Raw genomic sequence first — 17064 nt, 5'->3', positions numbered from 1 at the left:
TCTCCCTCAAAGGTGTCACTGCTTAAATATTTCCATGGAGAAGAAACTAAATCCTTTCTGAATACACATTTCATTTGGAATAATTTTGATGGTGAAAAGATTCTCCCTTACACCATGTTGTTTTTTGTTTGTTTGTTTGTTTTGTTTTTTCACCATGTTGTTGAAAGAGGTACATCCATCCAACCTCTGCTCCAGAGAGTGTCCTATACCGATCAAAATCATACACGGAAAACTGTCTTCTCTAAAGACACTGTCTGGACTGAGAGAATTTACTAATTCAGATTTGCATAATTAACAGGAATAGTGAAGTCATTTAGATTAAGATAATAATATACCATTTGAATAAAAAAGCCGGAAGGTAGTATGGAAAACAAAAGCAAGGTGTAGTGAAAACCAAGTTCATTCCAGTTTACTCTCATCACTCACATGAATTAGCTGTGTGACCTTGGGCAAGTCATTTCACTTTTCCAGATTTTAATTTCCTCACTTCAGAAGTCACTCAGATAATCTTAACATAGTTTCAACATATAAAAATTCTATGATTACAGAATATCAATTACAGTATTTGGAAACAATCCTGGAATGCTTACACACATGCACACAACAGAGGATTAAATTCATGCCTGCAAAGATAGCAACAAGGTTTGAAGTAATGAGGATTCATTTTATTTCCTCTCCTCAATCACTCTTCATATGAATGGTACATGAGCCCAAGTTTTCATTCATTTTGGGAACTAATACCTTGATGGCAGCCGCTAGCCTTTCTCTGCATACTGAAACTAAAAATCCTTGGGAGTGTTTTAATATTCTCATTCTATAAGCCAAAACAATAAATGGAAAATATGACCAAGAAATAAAAACAAAAATACTTATAGCTGTCAGCTTTCTAGAATCTGAAAATAATCTTACTATATTTACAGGATGGAAGAATTATGAATACGTTTTTCATTGTAAAATGCTCTTAGTGACTAGATAGAGACTACTTGCCCAGTCGCTTCAATGGTCTGCTTAAAGAGTGTCTTACAGGCCAAACATCAACCACCCCAAGTCACCCAGCTTGTTGGTAGCACAAGTGGGACCGGTGGGACTTTAAAATAAAGAACATTTAAGATAAGGGTGAGAGGTCAGTATCAAACAGATAGAGGAGAGGAATATACCAGGGGAGGGAACAGAAGTGGTCATGACAGTGTGATTAAAACAAGGGTTTTAAAGAGAAGAAATGCTGAATTCAGAGAGTTATATGCATAGTGAAGTAAAGAAAGACTTCATGTTGATTCAAATTGTGCAACTAGATTCTTCAAATGTATTAGGACATAAGCTCTATGAGGGCAAGAGCTTTTCTTGTTTTCCATTGCCATAAAGTCAATCTAGACCAGTGCCTGCCACGTAGTAGATACTTAGTAGGTATTCACTGAATGCAGACAGAGAAAATAACAGAAGAAAATTGTTGACATAGAAAAATAATAAATAAAGAAACGTGACCTTAACTGTAGACATAGTAGAGTTTACGGCTTAATAGAAAGCTCGAACAGATTCAGTAGACAAGAGTTATGTTCTAGCTCTCAGGGGCTCCTAGCTTAACTTTAGATATGTCATAACTTTTTTATGCCTCAATTTCTACATCTATAAAATATCTCTTTCTTTACACTTTAAAAGTGTCCTATGAGGTGACAGTAATAAGAAAAAGGAAGGAGGAAGAGCAAAGATATATGATTTGGAAAGACATAATGACTTTCCGGGAATGCAGAAATACTGATTTGTACACACATGTTAAAAAAACGGTCAGCACAAAACATGAGAGACACCGAACTCTGGGAAATGAACAAGGGGTAATGGAAGGGGATGTGGGCGGGGGTTGGGGTGACTGGGTGATGGGCACTGAGGGGGGTGCACTTGGTGGAATGAGCACTGGGTGTTATGCTGTATGTTGGCAAATTGAACTCCAATAAAAAAAAAAAGAGGTCAGCAGAGACATCGGTGTGAATCATACTAAGGAAAAGAAAAGGGAGCGATACAGAAGAGGGTCAAAAGTCTGAATTAACTGCCAATAAGAAACCGGTATATTGTTCTAGAGACATACATTTGTATGTGTGTTTGTAATATGCGTAAATACCATTCAGTATTAAAATGCAATAAAGTATGTGAAAAGATCAGTGAAGACGCTTTAATACTTTAGAATGCAATGAAATATGAATATATAAAGCCAGAGTGGCATAATTAGAAAAATAAGTTGGATTCAAGAGATAATTGGGTGTGTGAGAAGGCAGAGGAATGAAGAAAACCGATCTAGGTATCATAAAAGAACAAGGAGAACAGAGCGGGCAGTGCAGGGAAGAGGCGAGCCACAGAGCCATCTGCTATATGTCAGGAAAGAGCCCACCCTGGAAAACCCAAGCTCTTTTTGACAGCAAGCTCAACACTCTATGGAGGATCAAATAAAAAGACGAAAAGACTACCCCTACTGATAATTTCATATAAGCAAAATTTCACATAAGGCGGGAAGCAAATGGAATTTTAATAGTATACTGTACATGTTTGGTCAGTGTACCACTTGACATATATCCCTGTCAGGCGGATGCCACTCTCCAGCTCTATGCTCTGGACCAGGGAAAAGACGACAAGAGAAAAGAGCCACGTGTTGTTTGCTTAAATTCTGGGGGACAGGACACTCTTCTCTTCTCTACTATTTTTTGGATTTCACTACACCTTTCAGAATTTTGTGGGTTTTAATAAGAGAATGTCACTTTCTCTTTCATCTTTCAGAGCCTGGATTTCTTCCTCACCTGTAAATTTAGAAAATTATTTGGTTTCAGTTGAGGATCTTTCACTTTCTCCCAGTTTTTAAGATCTTGAGCTTTAAGCAAGTTCAGTTAAAGTGGAGAAAAGTTATTTGAAACCACTATTCTGAAATACCTACAAGAACAGTTGCAAGGAACTCGAAGAATCTCTTGGGCTTAAAATAAATGCCACTTTTAAAGTGAAAGGAAGGAATCCTTTGGTCTATTCAATTAATCATGTTGAGCTTTTGCAAATGGCAGTGATTCATATGTCACTGTGGTAACAATGGTTTGCCATGCAACCCAATACAAAGAGATTTAAAGACAAAGCAAAAACAAATTTGGCCTAAGATGAAAATACTAATACATTCTTATACTACAGAGTTGCTTGTCAAGCAGGCTCTCCCATCCAGAAATACGTTGTCTTTCAAGATGGCACTATGGTTCCCTGCTACAATTTAATTAATCAGCTCTTTTTTTAGTAATCTAGGTTTGCAATGTCTCAAAGTCTGTCCTCTCCAGATAAACAGAGGTTAAGAAAAATTTTAAAGCCCAGGCAAAGAAAACAAATTAATGGTACAAGTATTATGTGCCCATAAAAACTTAACTATTACCATGGCAAATAAAGATGTGGTAGTGGGAAACCACTAACCATACACAGAAAAGCTTCACATTAAAAAAAAGAAAAGTATATATAGTCTCTAATTCTGCATTAGATTTCTTGAGATCTAGATGTATCCATAGATTAATCTGGTGAAAACATGAAATCATATTACCTTATTAAAAAAATGCCCATTTTAGAAAACCTGACATAACCACTATTCCTATAGACAATTTAAAATGTTATATATTGCCTTTTATTACAACAAAGACAGAGAATGTTTTAATTTTAAGATAGTCGGTGGGAAGGGGAGTAATTCTAGTGTTTATAGAATAAAAGGCAAATACTAGAAGGTAGATTGGTTGGGGAATAACAGAGCAGACACAATTACTAAGATTGTCTCTCTTCCACTCTCTCAGGCTCCAGGATAAAGAAGAATCAATTAGCCCTCCACAGACTATGACCTTGAAGGCTACAGCTCTGTGCATAAAATGCTGAATATGCTCAGACAGATAGGAAATGGAGAATAATGTCCTGAAACCACTGAAGAGCATGGTTCAAATACGATCATGTCGTTTTAAGATGTATACCATCACAGCCTGCTTAGTTCATGTCAAAAACACGCATGATGAAAGGAAAGCTCTGGTTCTTCCTGTCACTAAGCAGTACTTTCTTAGTTGAAGGGAAAAAAAGTGAACAAGGTTACAGAATGACAGTCTGATTCCAAGTTTTTTTTTTTTTTTTTTTTGCTTTAGTTGATGGTCATGAGCTTTTTAAACAACAAAGCGACCACTTAACATAAATATCTGGAAAAAAAGCTCCCTGAACTAATCTCCCCCTCCCCCCAAAAATTAGACTCATAATTTTTAGGATATTAGTGTTTTTGTTGTTTTCTGAGGCCAGAAAATTAACACAGGGTTTCCCACAAAGAAAACCCATAGGCTGTAAAGTGTTAAGCACTGTCTACCCTTAACTTAAGGGAGAAAAGTACTTCCCATACTGCTTAAGGCTTATCTCCAATGCGCTTCAAAATGCTGCAGCTGTGTCTTTGGCCAGAACTGGCCACACCGTGATGCTTTTAGGCGGCAGTAAATCTTTTCCACTCAATGCAAATGCCAGAAAATCAATGCCCAGGCTCGAAAATCCAGAGAACAAGAGAAACTATAAGGAATGCATACCCTATTAAAACACGTAATAGAAGAATTTACCTTAAAAAAAAAAAAGTCTTCTCAAAAAGTTACAACTTACTGTTTGACAGGGTCCTAGATCAGGAAAAGGTACTGGACAGTTCTTTACTTCCCCGTCCCCCCACCCCAAGCCCCAAGATGACAAAATTATAGACTTGACAAGTTTTTTTTCAGTGTTCTCTTTCTTTTTCTGGGCAACTGAACTTATTCGGGCACAATGTAATTAAAGACAAGTTTCAAACAATAAAGCCAAAGAAGTAACCTTGTCTCCACGGTGAATTTTGCTTCTCTTTGCAGGATCTGTACTTGCTTTTTATAGCCTGTCATTTCATCTGGGTATTATTTCCCGGTCACTTTGCCAGGTGGGAAGAGGCGGTGAATGCAGTGATGTCTGTCAGACCTTTAATGATGCTTCAGGGATTTGATAAAGATACAAAGCAGTGTCTGCAGAAAGGAGGTTCTTTACTAATTACACCTGAAAAACAAGCCTCTCTCTCTCTCTCCCTCTCTTAAATCTCGGCCGCTGAAACTGCTGTGTATGAAACGATCTTGAACCACAAGCACAAATCAAGTTTTGTGTGCTGCTTTACCACCCGGCTCTACTTCGTTCGGAACATAATGTCTGGAAAAGATATTCTTTATTCTTCCTCGCCATCCAGAGGGAAACAGAAGCGGTGAGTATTTCATCACAGAACCCTGAGCCTCAACTCTAAGAGATTTTACACATGTTATTAAGAACCGAATCCTTTCATCTTTTGCCTTTTTTCTACTAAGGACATACTCAGCAATGGGAAAGAGTAGAAGACAGAGAAGCGAAAATAAATCAGAAACATTTAGAGAAGAGAAGCTAGAGGAAACTCCTCCCTCTCTCCTGACGTTTGGAGCAATCTGACTAGTCATGGTTTCATCCCCGTCAACTTTCCATTGTACAAGCGCTGCAGCGACCCAGTCGGATCGGCAGCATATTGTTCTGTATTGTTTTAAGAGCGTGGGCTCGCCTCACTCCCAGGTTATTAAGCTGCGCGGCTGCGGTCCGCCGGGCAAAAATGACACGTCTGGGGGGGGGAAAACAAAACAAAACAAAACAAAACACAATGCACCTTACTAATGGGTCTTGTACTTTTCAATGCCTGCCAAGGAAGCTATTTAAACATTTGATTACAGAAGACAAAACTAATTTGGGGGGGGATCCTTTCATGCAGAACTGTACTGCGTCCGGAGGAAAATAAAGAGGCCCCTTAATAGATGGATGCTCAGTAGCCGAAACTACAGTCTGGGCAGGACAGCAAACAGCCTGCCGCTGCCGAGGGGTGAGCCCCGTAAATGCAACGCGCTATCAGGAAGAACCAATTAAAGCAGAACCGCAGCGAGAGCAGAGGGCAGCGCAGGGAACAGGGAGAAGGGACGGATCGAGACGGAACAGGTGGAGCGGGACAGCTGGGAGGCAGAGGGTAACGGAAAGGTGAGGACGGGTGACGACGTCTACACTGCCCGGGAGAGAGACGCCAAAGCACCCTCGCCGTTGCACGGGAGTCACGTTGATGCACGAAAATAAAGGATGCTCTGATGCTTTCATTTCTAAAAGGGCTAGAAAGAAATGGAACGGCAGTTACATTGGAGCATGACTCGCAGACGCCGAACTTGTGGGTACCCCCTCTCCCCAGCCCGTGACCGACGATCTGGCGGGGGGTGGGGGGGAACACCACCTCCTCCCCGCAGTTTGCAAGATCATTTCCCCCAGGGCTTCCAGGCCACCCCGAGCGCTCCAGCCCCACGATGTGCAGAAACAGAACCGTGCAGGGGGAGCTAGAAGACGACGCCGAACGGGCTCCAGGCGCTGGAGAACCGCTTAGCGCCTCGAGCCCACCCCCTTCCAGGATTCAGCACCTCTCTCTCTCTCTCTACTTACAAAGTTTAGGAGCAGTTTGGAGATTAGTTTCTGTTGTTTGTGGCTGAGTTGCTGACTTGGGTGTTCTCACCTCGGGGTTCCGTGTGGGGAAGGGGAAGGATGGCGCAGTGGATGGCAGGAAAGAAAAAGCAAAAATACGATTCTTCGGGGTTGGTCCCGCGGAGGGTTCAGAGGACACGACAGCATTGTCAACTTGCAATGTAACTTGAACCTCAGTTTCAGATTGAGCCCTAGAGACAGGTGGAGTGTACGCCTCAGACGCGACCCACACAGCTGAGGCGGCGGTTGGATCCAGAGAAATAATCGGGTCCTGGCCTAACCCCCCAGGGTCAAGGTGAGTGGGAGAGTCATACTCGAATATCTTGTCCACGAATACCCACTTGAGGCCGGCAATGCAGAGGCAGAGGCTGACTAGACAAGCCAGGATGGGGACAATGCAGATTTTCTCGGAGTTGAGGCAACCTCTCAGGCGCTCGGCTTCCAGGCAGACACAGCAGGGAACCGCCAGGCCCACGAGGCCGGGGGTTCTCCCATCTTCAGTCTGGGTCTCTGGCATGTCTTCTGCTGCCGGAAGCCCGTCAAGAGATGGGTCTGCACTCAGCTGAGTGGAGGGGCTGGAGGACCTCTCAGCAGCTCCCTCGGACATGTCTGGGGAATAAATCTCCATCGGCTCACCTCCAGAAGGCCCGGCCTCTCTCACGGTCCATTACCATGCAGAGCCCCCCCCAACCAAATGATACAGCATCTTACAGGGGGAAATCGATAAGTCTTCCAAGTCCAAGGCCATTATCAAAAGCAAGAGGAGTTCAGGAGGAAGGGAGGAGAAAAAGCCTCTAGCAACTACCGAATAAAAGTATATTGTAATTCGTGACTGCTGTTTCTGGGCCACTTTTGCAGTTCTTTCAGAGGCTTCCCCAAAGCATCCCGGCTGCTCAAGAGGACCGAGGACCGAGGGCCCAAACAGAAACCGAGCTGGTTGTTGGTCAATTAAGTAAACCAATAGCCCAAACTGAAAGGCATGTTTCTCACCTCGAGCATCTGAAGCTGGTGTCTGCTTAGGTGGAGAAAACAACTGTCATGCAGGAGAAGTAAAAGCAAAAGCAGGACCAGCGGCGGCGGCGGAGGCGGCAGCAGCGGCGGCGGCAGGAGAGGCAGCAGTGACAGTAGCAACAGCATCCTGTTGTGTTAACGCGACGGCTGAAAGAGGCTGAATCATTACAGAGCAGCAGGTGCCTGCCCTCGGAGCATCACTGCAAACAGGATCATCACAGAGGGATCCAAAGGGAAGAGTGCGGCCCCGGAGGGGCGGTGACTCCCCTCCCCGCCCTGCCTCCACCCCCACCCCCCAACCACTCCTCTTTGTCCTTCTTGAGCGCTCATTCACTTTCTTCCTCTGCGGCTCTGCCCTGCTTCATAGTCTCTTTCTCTTCCTTTCCCCTCCTCATCCAAAGACGTGTTCTCTCTCTCTCTCTCTCTCTCTCTCTCTCTCTCTCTCTCTCTCTCCCTCCCTCCCTCTCTCTCTTTCCACCCTCCTCCCTCTGTCCGCACTCCAGGGCTGCTGGCTGGTCTGAGTAAAATCAGTATACCCAGCAACGCAGGACTGCCAGTGACTTCCTATTTTATCCAATTAGAAGGAATAAAGGCCATCGAATCAAAGAGAAGCAGGCAGGCACCAGTTAAGCTCAGTCCCCATGGCCCCCACCCCTTTTCTTCCCTTTCTCTTTTTCTCCTACAAAAGCGGCCCCAGTATTCCACCCCCACCTCGCTCGCTTCCAGTCCTGCCGGCTCTCTTTACTTCACCCACTGTTGGGTCAGAAAAAGCCAGCGATCGATGCTAGCAATCAAACAAAGCTGGGATGGGGCGGGGGATGTAGGTGGGACCTTCTGGGTTGGACCTGAGGCTTGGCAAAGTCTGATATCTGATTCCTCCCTAGAGAGGTAAGCTTTTCAACAGCAATTTCTTCTAGCCTGCCGCTGAGAGATAGCATTCCTTCCCCTGCCCTCTAATAAGTTTTGTTCACCAAGAGGACTGTTATTACCTGATTTTCAACCAACAGTTAGGACATTTTTTTCGAACCATGGACAGCTCTGCCTTCAGCCCTGTTCAAGATGATTGTGCAAGACTTTGCAATACCCAGGGTGGAGTGTGGAGCCTCTGACGGAGAAGGGGCATTTTGGGAGGGGAGAGGTGTTCATGTATCCCCACTCTGGTCCCATTTAAATTTCCATTTCCTCTTCTCACCCACAGCAGTCCTAGACTAATGCCAAGCTAATAAGAAACACTGGTAAACAGCGCTATGAAGGGAGCAAAAGGCTACCGCTTCATTTTGAAATTTGCCTTCATTGTGACTCCACACTGCGGAGGTTTGAATTCCCTGGGCGCTGTAATATATACCACATGTCCTCAGCTAGAACCACACTGCAAGTATTAAGAAGAGTTTTCCATAAGAGTATGCCTTTTGGGTTAGGTTTCAGTAGCTTTACCTTACAGACAGTTTCAATGCAGATTTTTCCCTCCTTTTAAAACAGCAGCCATTAAAAGACTGGAAGAAATGTGGTCTTTAATAGGGAGCACAAGATTTCCTGAACTGCCCCCCCCCATTCTTGCACGTCAGTGCATACTATATGCTTCTGAACCTTTAATCCATGCTTTACTGTGACTGCACACCCAAATGGTTTCCGAGGAACCATTTTGCTCACCCATGTCAATAGGAGTCTTAAAAACTCTCTCTAAATCTATACTACACAACCATCATGAGTCCCAGAAGCAATAAATTTAGAGCTCAAGTCCTGAGAAATTCTGCTTTAAGCACATTATATTTTGTATAGCACAATCTCCACTGCTCTGCAATACTTTTTAGCTTTAAATGGGCTCCAATAAGAATCAGCTTGCAATAAGAATATTATAATTTCTTTCAAAATGAAATTGGTCCATAATTATAAATGACTTAAAGGACATTAAATCTCAAAATGTGTTTGCAGTAACAACAGCTACAAAAGCCAGAACCAATGTGCCTAATTGTAGTTATGACTGTGACAAGCTTATGGGCAAAATGACTTATCCTCTCCATAACCTGTACTTATATAACAATAACCAATTGGTTACTGGTTATCTTTTAAAATAAGATCCTGTGTCTACTTTCTAGCTTTAACTATTTTATTTTCCTTAATTTTTTTTTTTTTTTTTTGGTGGGGGAGAGCATAGGGAAGAGAGAGAGACTCACAAGTAGGCTCTGCACTCAGCAGGGAGTCCGATGTGGGGCTGGATCTCATGACCCTGAGATCATGACCTGAGTGGAAATCAAGAGTCAAACCCTCAACTGACTGAGCCACCCAAGAGCCCCACTAGTTAACTGCTTTTAAAGTAATGAGTTTTCTTAAAGATTCTAACAAGGGACACGAAATTTCGTATCAGAGAAGCATTTATAGTAATCAGATTGAGAGGTATTAACATCTTAAAAAATATTCAAATCAATATAGACAAAGTCAATGTGTATGCTAAATTAGAGTACTTTATAATCCCTTTAACAGATCACCCAGTTTAAATACATGGTACCTAACTCCTTACTTCTGTCCCAAACCAACATTACATTCAATAAATTGGCATTTCATGCGCAGCCAATCATTTAAGTTTCAAAAATCAAAATGGGGTTCAGGCAGACCAAGTCAGTCAGGTAAGAGAAGTTACCAAAAACAGTAACTCACAGTTAAGAAAAGTGGTCTTCAGCTTGTACCAACAACTGCTCACCTCACCTTAATCACTGAGAGCAAACATAGTCTACAGACAAATTATTGGGCTCTGCTCTAGTTGTCATCCTAAAGACACCCAGCACTTAGAAAGGAAAACAACATATCCTACAAAGGCTAGGACAAAACAGCAGAAAAAAATCTTGCAGACTGCCACAGCAGCTCTTTCCCCTGGGCTACACACATGGGACAATGGGATGTGTATGTGTCCTTCTGGAGAGGTATTCCAAGAGCCCCATGGCACCTTGAAGCTAAGATCAGCTTGCAGAAAGCCAGCATCCTGTAAAGTCACTTCCCACCATTCATCAGAAGGTGAATGTAATTGAGGAAAGGGAGTACAGAAGATAAAGGAGGAAAAAAAACAAAAAGAATTCTTCATTGAGACTTGAGATGAGGAGCAGAAGGTTGCCTTCATCCCTTAATCAAATCCCCTATAGCAATACAGAAGTGAGGAAGGGTGGTGTGAATTGGTGAGGGATCAGAATTACCTTTGGATGAAACGCGCCTATTTGGAGGAAGAACTGCAAGGATATACCACTTTAACCCTTCAGGTTCCATCCCGGTAAAGCCCAAGAACACCCATATTTCTATGTCCCCTTAAAAAATAAACATGAGACATGTTTTTCCTATCTTTTTAAAACCACACTGCCACCTCGTTCATTGAAGCTATATTATGGAGCTCCACCTTTGTGCCAGGTGCTCCTCTAGGTTGTTAATATATTATTTCTTATCTTCGCCAATCCTGTACAGTACATATTATCTTCAAGATAAAGAAACAGACTCAAGCAGCTTAGGTAACTTAGCCATGGACATAAAGCTATTAAGTGATAGGGCCAAGATTTGAACAAAAGTCTGACTCATGCTGTTTCTGCTGAAAAAGACTGCTTTTATTTTTAATCACAATAATGCATCTGATCATTTATTGCTTACCTATCACTTCAATGGAGAATAAGTAAACCAGAAAGTGTAGCATTGAAAAAAGGCTTAGCACCTTAATGTAGTTTGCAAACAAACTTAAAGGTGCCTCGTTTCCAAAATAAGAGTTTTCTAAAATTTTGCCTAGTGATATCCAAGTTATAAGGATTAAGCATAGGCTATTTACATGTTACCTATTTATAATGGAAACTAAATGAGCTCTTCCAGTTTCAGTTCCAGCATCTTCTCTGGAAAGCTCTTTCAGTTGTGTACATTTGTGAAACAAATTGCCCCGAAATAGCTTAAAACAACAGACGTTGTATTCTGTCTCATGAGTCTGTGGGCTGACTGGGCTCAGCTGAGTGGTTCTTCTGCTCCACTTGATGGCAGCTGGGTCTGCAATCATCTGGGGTACAAGTAGGCTGGAAACTGAAGATGGCACTCATGTGACCAGCAGCTGATGTCAGCTGGGAGCTCAGCGGGGACTGTCAGAGAGTATGGCCTCTCCCTGTGGCTTGGGCTTCTCACAGCATGGTAGCTGCAGTCTGAGAAGAAGCATCTCAAGGAGGAAGAAGCACAAGCTGTCAGGGCTCCTGCAGACTGAATCTAGAGGCTTCATGGGTTATTTCCATTGCCTCCTACTGGGGAAGCAGGATGGGGTGGGGGTGGGGAAGTAAGTCTTGAAAGGATAGTGACAAAGAATTTGCAGCTATAATTAATCCATCACATAAGGTAAGGAAGTAAATGTTATTAATAAGTCGACCTGGGACAAGAGGAGACAAGGTAATGTAGAATGGGATTTGGCAGATTCTAAAAAAAATCAAAATATACCTGTATTTCTGATCCACTTTCAAAATATTCCAGCTGCCTTCTCAGCCAGCTTCAATGAAGAAAAAAAATCCTATCATATCATCAAATATACTCAAATTCCTCTGCTACTTCAATTCAAGCCCAGCTATTGGGTTCAGCATTTATTTATTTATTTTTTAAATTTTATTATCAGAACTATTCAGCACAGCTCTGGCAGATGAAAGAGGATAGTAAATGCCAGTTTGCTTTTAACCATATTACCTGGACTTTTTTTTTTTTTATATATATATTTTCTTCCCCTGAATTTTGGCTCTTTTGCTCCATAAATGTTTATCTCTGAAAAAGCTTACCCTTGCTCCTAAATTTTATGGCTAAAAACACAGAATTTACTTTGTGGTGTCTAGTACCACGATCATCAGGATAACTTTTTTTTAAAGATATATTTATTTATTAGAGAGAGAGCGTGTGTGCACATGTGTGAGAGAGCACAAGCTGGGAGAGGGGATGGGGGAGAGAATCCCACCAGACTCTGCAGAGCATGGAGCCTGGATGTGGGCTCCATCCTGTGACCCAGGAGATCATGATCTGAATCAAATCAACCAGATGCCCAGTGGACTGAGCCACCAGGAGCCCCTGGGATAATTTCATTTCTAAATTATAGTCATTGGAGATGACTATGGATAAAATGTAATGATTTATGTATTTGCCAATGAATTATAAAATCACAGTTTTCTTAAGAAAGCTTCACGTTCTAAATGTAACCTTAAAAACTTTCTGCTTCCTATGGAGAAGACAAGTACTCAAATGAACGGTAGCCTCTTGCCACTCATTTGAAAGTCATTCTGTAGGTGGCCGCAACACTTCCATGGAGCCCTTCCATATTTCCAAGGCGTGACCCAGCATTTTCTTAACTGTACCATTACTAGGGCACATCTTCACAGTTTGTGCTATTATTTAATTATGCCATGTATATAGGACTGAAGAACACAATTTCTTTGAAGGCCAGGTCTATCACTATCCGGGTGTCCCAAGCCTAGAGCTGTGTTATCCATCCAGTACATACATTTTGTTTGGTTTTATTCTTTAAAAAAAAACAAAAAACAGATTTTATATTATTTACTCATGAGAGACACACACACACAGAGAGAGAGAGAGGCAGAGACATAGGCAGAAGGAGAAGCAGGCTCCTTTTGGAGAGCCTGATGCAGGACTCGATCCCCAAAACCCAGGATCACGACCTGAGCCAAAGGTAGATGCTCAACCACTGAGCCACCCAGGTGTCCCAGTTTGGTTTTATTTTTCATTGAAATAGAATTATACAGATTATGGTATCTCTGATAAATGGGCAAACTTTTTTCATATCCATCTAATTATTCAAAATACCCTTATATTCTTGTTCATTTTTTCAAATCTTTTAGTGTTCAGTTCAGACACATCCTTATCAAACTTTTCTGATTGTTCCTATATATGCCTTGCCTTTTGTGAACTTATCTTATGCTAGTGAAACTCTGTTAGCACACCTATGCTTCGCTTTTCACCACCAAAGATCCTTTCAGTGGATGGAAAGTTGGGAATAAACCAAAATTTACCTGTTGTTCCTGTAATTCTTCTCTCTTCAACTAAACAGAAAAAGTTCTCTGAGGGCAAACCAAATCCATGTACTATTTGATGTTCTTCTACATTATTCATAAGGCTAAATGGGTGATATGAAACTCATTTTACCTTACTGGGAAGGTATCTTCTCCCCATTTTGAAGGCGAGTAAAGATTCTGATTATACTTTATCCTTAACCAGTGAAAATTTTCTCAGAGAAGACAGTCTGACTTAATTTTAAGAATTATTTTGTGAAATGCTTATACCTAACATTTGGTATTGACTGTGAGCCTGTGTTCTCATTTTATAACAAGATGATCAATTCACTCCAGGACATTTTGTTCTTTATGAATTTAGATCCTCTATTACTCAAAATACAGTATATGACCTGAAAGATGAGGATGTGAGAATTTTATATAGAAAGATATCTTTAGTAAATGGGATAATTACCGTAAGTTTTCTTTACTTTGAGAGAGCCTATTAATTTCTCACTCCCTGTAGGTAAAATTATTAGTTAAATGCAAACAGAGTTTATTTTATTTTAGATTTTATAGGTCACTTTTCTTCTAAAATTACACTGGATGTGTTCTGGAAGTAGCTGGAGATGGTTGCACAATATTGTGATAAATACCAGTGACCTGCTTACATTAAACTGTTTGATTTTAGGTTATGTGAATTCTAACTCAATAACACATAAAATGACTCTTGGACACTCATCATGGTTTCAGCTTCTCCAACATTCAATTTTAAAAGGAAAATATGTCCTACCTGACCAGTTTTACTAGTGGACTGCACTAAAATAATGAGCCTTTGGTGTATGTTTAGGCTGCCCTTTCTTCTATAAAATCTCAGTAGGTCATATGGTATTAAATCTCTGACAGTTATTAATTAACTATGAACTCTGAATTAATGTTGATGATGCAACACTGAATCCAAAGGAACTCAGAAGCACAAATAAAGATATAATAAATTGATGTGTCATTGAGCGTTTCAATTCAAAAGACATTTTATGAGAAAATGAGCAAAGGGTTATAACTCTATCTCATTTTATATATTTCAAATATTATTTCTCATTGTTCAACTCCATCCCATTCCCCTATTTAGAATATACTAGAAATATGAGCAAAGGATGGGGGAGAAAGTGGCAGTGAGTCTAAATTATCTGTATTTTCTACGCAGTGTGCTTTGTTATGAGATGTGTGATAAACTCACTACCTGAATGTAAATTCCATAAGGGCAAGCACTTGTGTCTGTTTTCATCACTATATCCCTTCTGCCTAGAACATGCCTGGCACACAGAACGCATTAAGCATTGTTGAATAAGTGCATCGATATGGAAACTTTAGTAAAGAGAGATGAATTAACTATGGGAAAAGATCTTAAAGGCATGGGTACTCTAGATTGTAAGAGTTGTATTTGTGTCAATAAAAGCAAATAATGTTAAATTACTGTGTGTGTATATGTGTAAGAGAAAGAAAATTATCCTTACAGTGACTATTCTGATGTTATATATATGGGTAGTCAATTATAATGTTTACTAGAGTAATATATGTTGGATTAGTTATCTTGATATCTTTACTTGTTTCATTAATATTCACTGCTTTTAAGGTAAGATCACATCACAGAGACAATGGCTAAGAGAATTTTTGTTTGTTTTATCCTCACGTCTTATGGCAAATGTAACAAAAATATAAGGGATAATCTGCACTTTTATAAGCATGTACATATATTATGTTATAAAAAATAAAGACTATATACTTGGTTGCAGCAAGAGAAATTAAACATTAGGAAGAAATATCTCTGATAATCAATGCCCGTTTAATACAAAGTCAGTAAAGTTTCAAATATGGAAGTAATTAAACTTGATTTATATGATTTAGGCACGAGCTATTTCAGTTTCTTGTCAGCTGACTCTATTAACTAATCCCCAAATCAATCCAGAAATGCAGTGTATTGCACAAAACATCACTTTACAAATGCTCTGGAATTTGTTACTTTGATTTTTTCAATCTTCTGCTTCAGACAGAACTTGTTGAACATGAGATGGTCCACATAGGAAGGCAGTTATGAATTACTTATAAGAGAGTACCATCTACTCAAGAGACTCTGAAACATCATATAAAGCCTTATATAAAATAAACCTTCACAACTTACCTACAATCAAGGAAGTTTGGGGAAGGGAATTATCTGATGGGTCATACTTTTAAATATAGCCCAAGTTTGTAATTTTGAGAAGAGTTCATCCAGAGGAAATATCACACAGTATACATTTTCCTTAGAGTCTACAGAATTCTCTCTCCTTGTTGCTGATCAAAATGAAAATACAAAGTTGCACCAAAAGGAAAAAAGGGAGGAATATATGCAGTTGCCAGAACTGATTTGGCATTCCGAGTGAGCCACCTAACTGGCAATACTGTTGTAAAGTCATAAGCCTTATAATGCTCATAGAAGCAGAAGTATCTTATTTAAAATCAAATGCCGGCCTCATATTTTTCTGCTGCTCCTCAGTCCAAGAGGTGGACACTTTTTCTGCATTGTTACAATTTTTATTACCTAAAAATACGAATTTAACAGTCATAAGAGTATCTTGTCATTTGCACTCCAATTCAAAATCTTCTATCATAAATCACACAATGCGTTGCTAGGCTCAGATTTGTTTAAGAATGCTTGTTTCTTTTCTATTTCAGAAATTATATGGTGAGTAAGTATTTAGGCTTCATGCAAAGATAAACTGTTATCGCAAGAATAATTAGATCTAAAATTTTCATTTACTGAATGTTGGAGCTGAGGTAGGACTTGCCCACGAATTTTATTTTATACAAGAAGACCAAAGGTCCCAGGAGGTAAAAATAATCTTCCTGGAGTCACACTAAAATAAATTAATTTCAGTGTCAAGACTACAATTCAGGTTTAATGCTCTTCTCCTTTCAACTCATTTCTACGTATTGCCAATGTAAATACAAAGGAACAGTAGAATGGATGGTTTAGGATGTTCTCTCACTACTGCCATGGATTATCTCTACAGAAATATCTCACTTGCAGCTTTTCACTGTGATTGCTTCTTCTTGAAAGTTAACTCTGTTTAATACTCCTATGACCACTTTTGGTCACAACTCTCCTGATTATTTAGTTCCTCTTCCTGGAAGTTAGTCAGAGACCAATATTCATTTTTGGATGCATTTATTAAACCTCATTGAATTGCACAAAGGGGACACACAGAACGTGTGCTGTGGAGCCCAACTGCTTTCACCTGAGGATAGGTCTGAGATAAGAAATTAGTTTAACAATGGAAACATGATAATGAGCTTTATGCTTTAGGAAGAAGGTACAGAATAGAGACTCTTGTGGATGAAAGGGAGCTTATATTAAGGGAGGAAAGAAGGCTCCCATGTCAAAATAGGGATCAGCCTAATTAATATTATCGCAATGGCTCAAAAACATGTGATACCAAGATGGCCAATTTCTGAGAACTGGTGAGGCAAGGTTATGGCCTCTTTTAATTTGGAGAGTCAGAAGAGTGGCACA

At 40.4% G+C, this 17064-nt stretch overlaps 2 protein-coding genes across 17 annotated transcripts in view; both read right to left on the bottom strand.

The window, feature by feature from the left end:
* NRG1 (neuregulin 1) overlaps positions 1-17064 on the bottom strand; it is a 1074255-nt gene that overhangs the window by 115288 nt on the left and 941903 nt on the right. For 5 of the 16 annotated variants that reach the window (XM_072776367.1, XM_072776366.1, XM_072776368.1 and 2 more), the window contains exon 1: positions 6475-7141. The exons of 10 other annotated variants lie outside the window; for them this stretch is intronic. In XM_072776367.1, coding sequence (XP_072632468.1) covers positions 6475-7141 — 667 coding nt within the window. Of the gene's footprint in view, positions 1-6474; positions 7142-17064 lie in introns of those variants that run through there. One more of the 16 variants, XM_072776382.1, reaches the window with a different exon arrangement.
* On the bottom strand, positions 7451-7792 carry LOC140604806 (uncharacterized). The gene has a single exon (XM_072776386.1). It carries the CDS (start codon positions 7648-7650, stop codon positions 7462-7464), a length of 189 nt encoding a protein of 62 aa, XP_072632487.1. The 5' UTR covers positions 7651-7792; the 3' UTR covers positions 7451-7461.

The sequence above is a fragment of the Canis lupus genome, chromosome 15 (genome assembly GCF_048164855.1).
Source record: "Canis lupus baileyi chromosome 15, mCanLup2.hap1, whole genome shotgun sequence".
Classification (NCBI taxonomy): Eukaryota; Metazoa; Chordata; class Mammalia; order Carnivora; family Canidae; genus Canis; species Canis lupus.
The sequence above is the reverse complement of the archived record's forward strand: the minus strand, read 5'-3'. Positions and strand labels throughout refer to the sequence as shown.